This window comes from Cebidichthys violaceus, unplaced genomic scaffold, assembly GCF_023349555.1.
Source record: "Cebidichthys violaceus isolate CVI_PGR_0920_01 unplaced genomic scaffold, fCebVio1.0.p SCAF_40, whole genome shotgun sequence".
Classification (NCBI taxonomy): Eukaryota; Metazoa; Chordata; class Actinopteri; order Perciformes; family Stichaeidae; genus Cebidichthys; species Cebidichthys violaceus.
Genome location: NW_027176595.1, coordinates 226,890 through 240,566, shown reverse-complemented (window position 1 = coordinate 240,566; position 13,677 = coordinate 226,890). Strand labels below are relative to the sequence as shown.

At 38.8% G+C, this 13,677-nt stretch overlaps 3 gene segments (V, D, J or C); all 3 read left to right on the top strand.

Moving 5' to 3' along the window:
* The first annotated feature begins 4,337 nt into the window (after nt 1-4,337).
* On the top strand, nt 4,338-4,765 carry LOC137885569 (Ig heavy chain V region 5A-like). The segment is given in 2 exon segments: nt 4,338-4,377; nt 4,458-4,765. Coding segments are annotated over 2 exon segments (348 nt in total).
* Nucleotides 4,766-6,470: 1,705 nt separating this feature from the next.
* Nucleotides 6,471-6,935, top strand: LOC137885645 (Ig heavy chain V region XIG14-like). The segment is given in 2 exon segments: nt 6,471-6,534; nt 6,628-6,935. Coding segments are annotated over 2 exon segments (351 nt in total).
* Nucleotides 6,936-10,538: 3,603 nt separating this feature from the next.
* LOC137885568 (immunoglobulin heavy variable 3-43-like) lies at nt 10,539-11,006 on the top strand. The segment is given in 2 exon segments: nt 10,539-10,587; nt 10,690-11,006. Coding segments are annotated over 2 exon segments (366 nt in total).
* Nucleotides 11,007-13,677: the final 2,671 nt, after the last annotated feature.

Here is a 13,677-nt window from a genome sequence, read left to right as displayed (position 1 = left end):
CAAAAACCTCTCAGTGTCTGAACACTTGTAACATGAAGCCACCAGAGGAGGAGCCCTCACACCACTAATGATTTCAACACCAGCTCACAGTAGAAAGGGAGAGAGTCTTAGGTTTTATAAATAGTTCCTAATCTAACAGAAACAGTTTTTATCAATACATTTATATAAATGTATATATATACATCATTGTATAATGTATATAGTCTTCCAAATGATGGAATAAATTGATTTGTAGAAATTAATCCTCAAAAAGTCAGTTTCACTTCCATAACACTGTTTCTTTAAAAAACAAACAAACATATAATTATAATTTCAATCATAACTGCATTAGTGACAGGATCAAGAGTCTTTAATTCAAAGTGATGTTAGATGACATCAAATTACAGAAAAGTTTCATCAACAATCTAAAACTGAGTTTATCTGAGATTCAAGTTCCACTATAGTCTTTGTGAGAACAGCTGAACATGTCAGCTACATTTGAAATTATGTTAATATACTTTAGTCAGCTGATTTACTGTCACCATTATGTAAATCAGCCTCCTCATGTGTTTCCTCATAAATAAATGTGTGAGTGTTTGTGTGTGTGTGTTTGTGTCAGTGAGAGGAGAGAAGAGCTCACATCACTTCAGCTTCAACATCAACCATGTTCTCTGTAGCTCTGATTCTGCTGCTGGCAGCTGGATCCTGTGAGGAGCTTTCAGTGGATTCTCACTCATAAACACATTAGAAACACTGAATAGTCAGATGTCTGATGGAGATAATGTTGATTTGTGTTTCCACAGGTGTGAACAGTCTTGATCTCATCCAGCCAGACTCAATGGTTGTGCAGCCTGGACAGTCTTTGACCATCAGCTGTCAGGTCTCTGGTTATTCTTTGACTGATGACAGCTATGCAACAGGTTGGATCAGACAGTGTGAAGGAAAACCGATGGACTGGATTTCACATCAGTGGGGAACAAGTGGCCTTCGTCAAAATAATGCTCTGAAGAACAAGTTCAGCTACAGCAGAGACACTTCTGCTGGAACAGTGACATTAACAGGACAGAATCTGCAGCCTGAGGACACAGCTGTGTATTATTGTGTACGTCAGCCCACAGTGATACAAACCACCAACAGACCTGCACAATAACCAGCAACCATGTGACTTACTCACACACAAATGTGAACATTACTGTAATAAAGCAAGCTCTCTGATGAGTTAATAACAATTAATGTTTAAGTCTCATTTGACTTCCACTGCAGCCAACATCAGTATAGAAGAGACAAAGATAAGCTTGATTTTCACATATTTAATATTTTTTTTAAATTAATTTATTTTGTGTATTGTGGTGCCAAAAAAGACAAGGACAAAATGTTTCCTGTTTGCATGTAATGGAATAGAAAATAAAGTCTTCATAAGTCATTATAACTTATATGTCTTCACAAATAGAATGTAAATTCATGATGTGTAATTTGGCCAAAAACAAATTATTTGCCATTATTTTTCATGCATAAATGAGTGACTTTGATATATCAAATATACAGTTTACAGTCCTCTGCTGTTGTAGAGATTCTCTATGGAAAGGTATCAGTGTCACATGTTCCCTTTTTAAACCTGTAGTGGGAGGTCTATGCAAACTCTTCCTCTCTTATAAAAACATCAGCAACTTGTGGCAGAACACCGTGACAGTTTTATACATTTCTGAAACATTCAGACAAGAAATAATCTGAACTACAGTATTTATCCCAGAATGGAAAATACAATCATTTGGAGTTTATTTTTTGTAGTTTCTATTCAAGGTGAGAACAAAAAAATCTGCTTCACTGCTTTTGTAAATGTCTGACCTGTGATATATAAGTGTGATGGATGACAATCAAAATGTCTTTATTTACAGGAGTTTGGAGTGAGATCAAACTGGACCAGTCTCCCTCTGAGGTCAAAAGACCTGGAGAGACAGTGAAGATGTCATGTATCATATCTGGTTATAGCATGACAAGCTACAATATTCACTGGATACGACAGAGGCCAGGGAATGCTCTGGAGTGGATTGGGTGGATGAACACAGGCAACAACGCTGCCAGCTATGGCAGCTCCTTTCAAAGCCGTTTCATCATGACTGAAGATGAGCCCAGCAGCACTCAGTACCTCGAGGTCACGAGCCTGAGAGCAGAAGATTCTGCTGTTTACTTCTGTGCTCGAGAAGACACAGTGACTGAAGACAGTGGAGCAGCTGCACAAAAACATCCTCTGACAACAAACAGCAAAGTGAACTCAATGACTTTAGTTTTATTTTCTCGCCACCTGCAAAAGTACTTTGATATATATTCACATTAGAGCTCTATATATATTTTACTATAAACTCATAAATACATATTTATTCTCCTCATAACGTTACAGCACTCAGTTATAGAAAGAATGGAGTTCTCTCATTTGTTAAAGTGAAGTTGATCAAAACATAATTAGAAAAGTTAAATATCCACAAACCAAAATATGTTCAAATCAGAATAAAACTGTAGATTATTAATATTATTGTAAAAGTTCTCATATGCTGCCCATTATGCTCAAAGTGACGGGTGAGAAAGGTTGATACCAAGATAAATTAGAAATTAACAAATTTGAATAAACCTTGTATATTAATGTGGCAGATGTCTGAACTAAAATTTACATTTTTGTATGATGAGAATGATTATGATGTAGTGTTACTGATGATAAACCATGTCAGACAGACATTAAAACAGCTGACTTGGAGGACTGACTCATGGACATTAATTCCCCAGTTTTATTTAAAAATCCAGTTGTCTCCTCCCTGTGAGGAGGAGTCAATGCAAACCTCAGACGTCTTCCAGCTCTACTTATGTGACTGCAGAGAGGAGGACAGAGGACAGTGGACACACAGTGTAACATGATGGACTATAGGACAGGACTGCTGCTCTTCACTATCTGCTGGACAGGTGAAGATAGTCACTGATCTTTGTCTTTGATGGCTTTTCTTTGTGTCACCACCTTATTTCACATTTTCTATTCTCTTGACAGGTGTTGATGGTCAGACTCTGACAGAATCTGAACCAGTGGTTAAAAGGCCTGGAGAATCTCACAGGTTGATCTGTACAACATCTGGATTCACATTCAGCAGCTCCTATATGAGCTGGATAAGACAGGCTCCTGGAAAAGGACTGGAGTGGATCGCTTATCACAGCACTGGTAGTTCTCCTATCTATTACTCCCAGTCAGTCCAGGGTAGATTCACCATCTCCAGAGATGACTCCAGCAGTAAACTCTATCTACAGATGAACAGTCTGAAGACCGAAGACACAGCAGTGTATTACTGCGCCAGAGACCCACAGTGAGAGACAATAATAGGAGAGTCGTTCAAAAACTACTTCCTCTATTCTGGGAACATTCAGTTGTCTCAGTGTCTCTATTTTGTAATAAATAAAAATGATTAAATTCTGTGTATAAGTGTAATGAGACTGGGTCTCTTAATGTGTCTTAATGAGGATGCAAGAAGTTCAAGCAAGAAAATTACATTTTGGTAATAAAAATACAAAGCTTCCAAGTGAATAGCAGTTTGTACACTTTTTTTCTGAATACATCACAAAATCCTGAAATTACAAACATGAAAAAAGGAGAAAAAAAAAGGCTTTTACAAAAATGTTTAGATATTTATTCAGTTAAATCGCAACTTCAGCCGAATCTAAAAAATTATACATTTTAAAAAGTTGATTATCTGAAAGAAAATGGAGGAATAATGTTTTCCTCAAAGACACCAGACTCTGATGGGCTTCTAAACTTGACTCTAAAATGAATCAAGTACACCTGAGATGATCAGTCCTTCTTTGTTCTTTGGATCTCACTAGTGTCAATATCTTCTTCAAGGAGGGATTGATGTGGAGAATATGATCACTCAACACTCATCTCTGTATGAGAAGCATGAAGCATCAGGGCTTTGAAAACAAATGTCAAAGAGTGTTAGGACAGTTTATCATGATTCACAACAATTATAAGACAACCTTATTGTAATTAAAGCATTAATTAGCTCTGGCTAATAGGCATTAATCGTTAAAAGCAAAGTTAATGGTTGTTTGATTCTGTAAATACAGGAACATTTTCAAAATGAAATAAAATATAATAATATAAAATATAAAGCAGAGTTGATTTTCAGGCATGAAAACTATAGTTTCTCTCTTCAGATATAATAACACTGAACAGACTCTTCTATTGGCTGCAGTTAGACCAGTGATGATGCTTCATATGTTTGACTATATGCAAACTCAGTGAGCTCCCTTGTTACTTGGCTATAAAAACATCACATCAGGCTGTTAGTGAAGTTCATATCTCTTCAGTTTCAACATAAACCATGTTGTCTGTAGCTCTGCTGCTGCTGTTGGCAGCTGGATGTGAGTCTCTCTGGATTTCTCAAAATCAACAATTCTGCTTCAAGTATATTTTGTGACAAAACATTTCCTTTTTTTAACAGGTGTGAAATGTGAACAGTTGACACAGCCAGCCTCTGTGACTGTGCAGCCAGGTCAACGTCTGACCATCACCTGTCAGGTCTCTTATGCTCTTAGCAGCTACTACACAGCTTGGATCAGACAGCCTGCAGGGAAAGGACTGGAGTGGATTGGAATGAAACATGGAGTTGGAACCACATACTACAAAGATTCACTGAAGAACAAGTTCAGTATCAGTTTAGACTCTTCCAGCAACACAGTGACTCTAACTGGACAGAATGTGCAGCCTGAAGACACTGCTGTGTATTACTGTGCCAGAGAGCCACAATAACACAAACCATCAGTAGACCTGAACAAAAACCTCTCAGTGTCTGAACACTTGTAACATGAAGCCACCAGAGGAGGAGCCCTCACACCACTAATGGTCTCAGACCTGAAACAGCATATGAGAGTCAAAGGAGTGCAGTGCAGAGCGGTGGCCATGAGTCAGCCAGTGGACTAAAAGGCACTAAAAAGCATTCACGGCCAGCCCGGCTATGTCAACAAAGCACAGAAAAGCTCAGATTACAACACACAGAGGGAGAGCGACTTCATTCTCTGCTCAAGGAGACATTCCTCCACTGTATCTTTACCTAGCATATATTTGTTTGTTGCTATATTAATGTTCTGAATATCGAATAGAGAACCTTTAGCAATGTTTCCATTATTGATTATTAACAGCGGGGGTTGAATCCCCAGAGATGTGAGAGGTGGAGTGTTTCTTTTTGCGGAGGAGGAGTCAATGCAAATCCCTGAGCTCTTCCATCTCTACATATGTGTTGCAGAGTGAAGGACAGACACTCAATCACTGCCATTTACACTGTAGACTGGACAGAAACAACTTTCACAATGATCAGACCTGAGTATTTGGTTGTTTTTCTCACCCTGTCAATTAACTGGGCAGGGAAGAACACAAAGTGTTTTTCTGACAAACCTCAAGGCCATATGACTTGAAGTAACTAATGAGCTGTTTAAATTCCTGTAGGTACTGAGGGTCAAACACTGACTGAGTCTGAACCAGTGGTTAAAAGGCCTGGAGAAGCCCACAGACTGACCTGCACATATTCAGGGTTCAGTAGCCATTACTGGAACGCTTGGATAAGACAGGCTGCTGGAAAAGGACTGGAGTGGGTTGCTACTATCAGTGACAGCAGTGGCAGCATCTACTATTCTGAGTCAGTCAAAGGCCGGTTTACCATCTCCAGAGACAACAGCAGACAGCAGGTGTATCTGCAGATGAACAGTCTGAAGACGGACGATTCTGCTGTTTATTATTGTGCTAGAGACTCACAGTGACTGGAGCTGGTTGAGCAGCTGTACAAAATCCTACAGCGCTCATTCTCACTGGGCCGATAGACCACAACTACCCCATAGGATCGTTTGAGTATCTTTGAGTATCAGGAAGACTGTATGTGTTCATTCCAGAACAGAATTCAGAATCAAAACATTAACCTCAAACTTAAGCTCTCTGTCAAAGACACAATAGAGCCACAATAACAGGAACAGACACAGGAAGGAGCAACGCAAAAACTTTGACATGTCAACGAAGTCTCAACTTTGCTTTCTTTTCTGCACATTCTGAACTTCAGTTCAACATCATCAACACACTTTAGCGGAACATAGTCTCAATAAAACGGCTTCATTCACACAGGTTTTATTGCAGCTCTTCCATATGTATTTGAAGCAGACATTAAATATTCTGTTGATCTGAGTGTAAATGTATCTGTTAGTTTGACATGCCTGACTTGTGTTAGAAGTTTTGTGTAGAAATAAAAGAATTCACTTTAAGTTATTGTTTTAAATAATAAATACATTTTCTGTCATGTGTCAACATGTTTATGACACTATTCCAAGCTTTGACTATTAGTGACAGAAGAGTTCATCCCTCTTTTACAGCCTGTCAGTGTCCTTCTCTATGCAAAGCAAACTTCCTCACAGTCTGCTTTAAAGGCTTGATGTCATTGAGTCAGTTGCAGCAGAAGAGGAGAAGCTCCCATCAGATCAACCTCAATTCCAACATGTTCTCTGTCGCTCTGCTGCTGCTGCTGGCTGCTGGATCCTGTGAGTCTCACTGAGGCAGAGACAACAACATCACAGTACAATGACTGATCACTGTCATTACATTAATACAATATTCAATGTTTTCCTCCACAGGTGTGAAGTGTGAACAGTTGACACAGCCAGCCTCTGTGACTGTGCAGCCAGGTCAACGTCTGACCATCACCTGTCAGGTCTCTTATGCTCTTAGCAGCTACCGCACAGCTTGGATCAGACAGCCTGCAGGGAAAGGACTGGAATGGATTGGATATGCCCGTGATGGCTACACCACATACTACAAAGATTCACTGAAGAACAAGTTCAGTATCAGTTTAGACTCTTCCAGCAAAACAGTGACTCTAAATGGACAGAATGTGCAGCCTGAAGACACTGCTGTGTATTACTGTGCCAGAGAGCCACAATAACACAAACCATCAGTAGACCTGAACAAAAACCTCTCAGTGTCTGAACACTTGTAACATGAAGCCACCAGAGGAGGAGCCCTCACACCACTAATGATTTCAACACCACCTCACTGTTCATAAATACATCTCTAAACTTGATTGGAAAAGCTTGTGATCTAACTACCAATGAATCCTTAAGATGTCAGTTTTTCTTCCATGATGTCATTATTTCCAAAAAAAAATCCCACACAATTATTATATGAATCATAGCTGCATTAGTGGATGAGTCAGTTGTCTGTAGCCAAATACATGATGATGTTTATTTGTCAAACTACTAAAAAGTTTGTTTTCATCAACAACTTAAAAGGGTGTTTGTCAGAGATTCATCTGATCGTTTCATCTTCGTTTTGATTCATTTGAATGAATTTCATTCAGTTGATTTACTGTCATCATTATGTAAATCAGCCTCCTCATGTGTTACCTCATAAATAAATGTGTGTGTGTGTGTGTGTGTGTGTGTGTGTGTGTGTGTGTGTGTGTGTGTGTGTGTGTGTGTGTGTGTTTGTGTGTGTTTGTGTGTCAGGGAGAGGAGAGAAGAGCTCACATCACTTCAGCTTCAACATCAACCATGTTCTCTGTAGCTCTGATTCTGCTGCTGGCAGCTGGATCCTGTGAAGAGCTTTCAGTGGATTCTCACTCATAAACACATTAGAAACACTGAATAGTCAGATGTCTGATGGAGATAATGTTGATTTGTGTTTCCACAGGTGTGAACAGTCTCGATCTCATCCAGCCAGACTCAATGGTTGTCCAGCCTGGACAGTCTTTGACCATCAGCTGTCAGGTCTCTGGTTATTCTTTGACTGATGACAGCTATGCAACAGGTTGGATCAGACAGTGTGAAGGAAAACCGATGGACTGGATTTTACATCGGTGGGGTGGAGGAGACTTTAATCAAAATGATGCTCTGAAGAACAAGTTCCTTTACCACACACACACCTCTACTAGCTCGGTGACATTAACAGGACAGAATCTGCAGCCTGAGGACACAGCTGTGTATTACTGTGTACGTCAGCCCACAGTGATACAAACCACCAACAGACCTACACAAATACTCAACAACCATGTGTCTCAACCACAAACTTACCAGAGAAGTAACCAGAGAAGCTTTACAAAATATTTAAAGGACACATTTTTACAAAGAGTTAGGAGATCTGAAATATGATGGTAGCTAGAGCAGAATATCATCGTTTGTTTTTTTTTTTTTTTTTTTTTACATAGGTGGCGGAAGCGCTGCAAAGAACCACGATATGTCAACTGACATAAACAGTCGAACACAACTACTGATGATTGTATATTTGTCCAAATCAAACCCAAGTTACTTTTTGATCTAATCTAATGATCCAACCATTGATCAGTATAAACAGTGGATCTACAGTACATATGTCAGGGTAAAGTACAATCTGAAATCTGTTTCTAAACACATTATTCATGTTAAAATAACAGCTTAAAACATGAGAAAAGATTTAACTATAGTATCCAGTTGTGGAGTCAGACAGTTAAACTGTTTTTCACCATTTAAATTAAAACAAATCTTTTTTGAATACTTGCCGATTTGTTGATCATTCAAATTTGACTGAAACATACTGTGACAAACTCAGAACAAATTTATATTTATATTACTATTAAATGTTGCTTTTTAGTTACTTGATTGTGAGTTTTATCAACACATTACAACTAATATTTATTCACAAATTACAGGAAAAGATTCAAGTCTGATCCAGCTGTGTCCTACCTGTGAGGAGGAGTCAATGCAAAACTCAGACGTCTTCCAGCTCTACTTATGTGACTGCAGAGAGGAGGACAGAGGACAGTGGACACACAGTGTAACATGATGGACTATAGGACAGGACTGCTGCTCTTAACTATCTGCTGGGCAGGTGAAGATAGTCACTGATCTTTGTCTTTGATGGCTTTTCTTTGTGTCACCACCTTATTTCACATTTTCTATTCTCTTGACAGGTGTTGATGGTCAGACTCTGACAGAATCTGAACCAGTGGTTAAAAGGCCTGAAGAATCACACAGGTTGATCTGTACAGCCTCTGGATTTAACTTTGGCAGCTCTTGGATGGCCTGGATCAGACAGGCTCCTGGAAAAGGACTGGAGTGGATGGCGAGCATCGAATATGACAGTGACAATATCTTCTACTCTCAGTCAGTTCAAGGCCGGTTTACCGTCTCCAGAGACAACAGCAGACAGCAGCTGTATCTGCAGATGAACAGTCTGAAGACGGAAGATTCTGCTGTTTATTATTGTGCTCGAGACCCACAGTGACTGGAGCTGGTTGAGCAGCTGTACAAAATCCTACAATACTAATTCTTACTGTGCTAATATACTAAGAAATACTTCCATTTTTTGTATCTGTTGTTTTTAATAAAATCATGATCAAGGCCAGCATCAACCATAAACAATATCTAATAAAAGTATGAATAAAAAAATATCCGACAAATATAAAATTGTTATAGCTGGATCAGTAGTGACTGCAGCTTCATGTGATTCATGTGATACAAGTTGTAGCTCACTATCTCAAATATGAATACACAAGTACAAACCATAAATTAAACAAAATCAGTTTGAAAAGAGAAAAATATTGAAAAATAGTTGATCACAGAGCGAGCTTATGTGGATCAAAATATAATGAGAAAGGTCCACGATCCACAATATGTTCTAAACATTGGTGTATGATAAAACATGATGACAAGAACTACGGTGGCCCTCTGGTAAGGAGCTACTCTTATCAATACTCTGTTCTTCTTAATGACTAAATAATTGCCTTTAAAAACACACATAACATTTTAAAAACAAATAAATTCAGAACAGGATAAGAATGTATTCATTATTTAAATATAACTAATTGTTTCTAAAGCAGCAACAGTTATCTTTACAACAGCAAAGTCACTTCATAAAGTCATTAATCTCTCACTGGAAGCGAATCTAAAATGTCAATAAAACACACATTTCTGAGTGAAGTTCATAAATGATAATAATCAATAATGAAGAACACAGACATCAGATATATCTTTATATTTTTTAAATGCATTGGGCCGATCATGCTGCGTTTATGTGCAGACAGAGCCGACTGAAACACGTTTCACATTGGTATTGTATGTATTGATAAAGTTTTGGCTTTGTACTTTATTGCAGTAAGCAATAAAGTTGTAAGCACTGTTACAACAGCAACAGTAACAAGTGAAGTAGTCGTCAACTCGAGTAATCTTCACTTCCCCTGGTTCACTTCAGTGTCTCCACCGCAGCTCAGTCATTATCAACTAAAGAAAACATAGTTATGAATAATATATTCCATTTCTGCCAAATAATCCCCCTAAATGTTACACACGGTTCCTTTAACGCAAATTGAATTAAAATATGTCAGACAAACTTAAAATCAACTGACTTGGAGGAAACTGATTCTACACTTCCACCAAACAATAAACTGAGAGCCAAGTGCATTCTAGTTCTATGCTCCCTGTGAGGAGGAGTCAATGCAAAACTCAGACGTCTTCCAGCTCTACTTATGTGACTGCAGAGAGGAGGACAGAGGACAGTGGACACACAGTGTAACATGATGGACTATAGGACAGGACTGCTGCTCTTCACTATCTGCTGGGCAGGTGAAGACTTTCACTATTGTTCTATCAATTCAAATTTAGTTAGAAAAATATGTCAACTGTGTGTGTTTGGCTCTGTTCTGATTAAACTGCTTTTCTCTCCAGGTGTTTCCAGTCAGACTCTGACTGAGTTTGAATCGGTGGTAAAGCGCCCTGGAGAATCCCACACACTGACCTGTACATATGCAGGAATATCAGATGACGATGCTGTTATCAGCTGGATCAGACAAGCTGAAGGAAAAGGACTGGAGTGGGTTGCCCACATTTCTGCTCCGAGTGGAGGCATTAAAGCTTATTCCACGTCAGTCCAGAATCGCTTCACCATTTCCAGAGACAACAACGTGGACCAGGTGTCTCTGCAGAAGAACAGTCTGACGACTGAAGACTCTGCTGTTTATTATTGCGCTCGAAGGCCACAGTGATACAGGAAGCCACAGAGCTGTACACAAACTCCTGCAGCTGCTACTGTATCAGTCACTGATAGAAAGCATTCTGAATTAAAATAAATTAAAATACCCCATTAATTACATCTGATGTTTGCCCATCTTATATTTCTTATCTTAATATGAATCTAATTGAATTACTGATGAAAAAAATAGATACAAAATGAGTGATATTGTCTATGAGGGATGATAATGACAAGTGACCACAAACAAAGTGATGAAAGCACACAACACATTCAAAGTAGTTCAAAGTAGTAGAACTTCCCAAAAAACACTTAACATGGGAAAAAAAGGACAAACAGGGGGGAAAATGGAAGGATGGACTAATTAAACTTAGATGAATTCAAAGTTAAATTAAAACAAATGTTTTTTGAATACTTGCCGATTTGTTGATCATTCAAATTTGACTGAAACAAACTCAGAACAAATTTATATTTATATTACTATTAAATGTTGCAAATTAGTTACTTAATTGTGACTTTTATCAACACATTACAACTAATATTTATTCACAAATTACAGGAAAAGATCTAAGTCTGATCCAGCTTTGTCCTTCCTGTGAGGAGGAGTCAATGCAAAACTCAGACGTCTTCCAGCTCTACTTATGTGACTGCAGAGAGGAGGACAGAGGACAGTGGACACACAGTGTAACATGATGGACTATAGGACAGGACTGCTGCTCTTCACTATCTGCTGGGCAGGTGAAGATAGTCACTGATCTTTGTCTTTGATGGCTTTTCTTTGTGTCACCACCTTATTTCACATTTTCTATTCTCTTGACAGGTGTTGATGGTCAGACTCTGACAGAATCTGAACCAGTGGTTAAAAGGCCTGGAGAATCACACAGACTGACTTGTACAACATCTGGATTCACATTCAGCAGCTACGCTATGAACTGGGTCAGACAGGCTCCTGGAAAAGGACTGGAGTGGATCGCTTTTGTACAAACAGGCAGTTCTTCTATCTATTACTCCCAGTCAGTCCAGGGTAGATTCACCATCTCCAGAGATGACTCCAGCAGTAAACTCTATCTACAGATGAACAGTCTGAAGACCGAGGACACAGCAGTGTATTACTGCGCCAGAGACCCACAGTGAGAGACAATAATAGGAGAGTCGTTCAAAAACTACTTCCTCTATTCATCACCACCACTGGGAGCATTCAGTTGTCTCAGTATCACTTGTCCTGAACCACTGATTTTAATGAAAATAGTTTTTATTATTTTATGACCAAAATGTCTCTAAACAGGGTCTATTACAGGGATACAAATTGTAACTATATTAATATTTATTCTCCATGACATTAATAACTATTCTCCACTATCACAAAATAATAAGGACAAGAAAATATTTTGTTAAAAAACCACATCAGAGCACTTTTCAAGATACTCAGACGCCATACATGACAAATTAAAGAACCCAAAACAACAAAATCAAATACAGGTGAAAAATAGCTGAGTATGTAAGATCTAGCATTGAAAATGTTTGAAAGGGGAGTTTGGAGTAACTCCTTGAACATGAAATGATTGGAGCAGCTTGGTCCTGGATGATGGAGACAGGAGGTTGGCCTCAGAGGAAAGGGGTTGAAGGAAGGAGTGTGGAGGTAGAGAGCGGAGAGGGTGATTGAGAGCAGTACAGCTGATGTTGAGACAGCGTTCAAGATGTTGATGAAATGACAGGGAGTGAGACCTCAAGCATGATTTCTGCTTCTCTGAAAGAAACATGAATGGGATCTTGATATAAAGCATTTTAGACATGTGCAATTGAAACATGTCAGCTAAGACTTCAATGTGCTCAATTAGAGGAACATACAATTAACATTCCATCCATCCATCCCTTCACTAGACTAGCTTTTTTTTAGCGAAGGGGCTAGAGCAGTGTGCAAAATAAGGGGGGTCACGGGGGTTCTGAGATACCTGATTAATACTTCAGCCCCCTAAAAAGCCTCAAGAGCAAAATGTTCAAGGTCTATAAAATCACAACACAATTATTTGTCACTTGCAATTGTCACTAAAATGTCTTTTAAATGCTTACTAATGCCCAGCAGTTTTCATTATTCAAACTGCAAATCATTTATTCACAAATATGAATGCTGAGTACAAGAGACAACTTTCCACTCTAAATGACAGCCATCCAGAGCAGCAACAGGTTGCGCTAAGAGAGCCAGTCATCATGTGTCTTTGTGGACCTAACTGAACCCCATTTGGACAACTTTGATTGAGTGTCTTTCGTATGAACCTAGATTTAAGCAAGACATTGTCTCTCCTCTTCTTAAATACCAGGAAGGCAATGAAAAGAAGAAGCAGAGCCATGAGTTCTGTGTGTGTTGGGTTTGAGCCTTTGCATGTGTGTTGGGTTAGTCAGAGAGACATGAGAGTGCAGTGCGTATTCTGCTGCAGGGTGTAGTTGATACGTTGTTTAGTTGAGTGAGTGGCCTTACTATTGACCTGGACAGGTCACCGATTGCAGGATGCTCATTCACCAATGTTGAAAGAAGAATTCAGATATTTTAGCTAAAGTTACGAAAAAGGAACTTTCATTTTGTTTGTATTTTCCACTGAGATGACATGGAATAGAAGTTTAAAGTTGCATGAATTGGAAATACTCAAGTCAAGTTGAATTTGTACTTAAAGGTGAGGTCAGCGATTCTA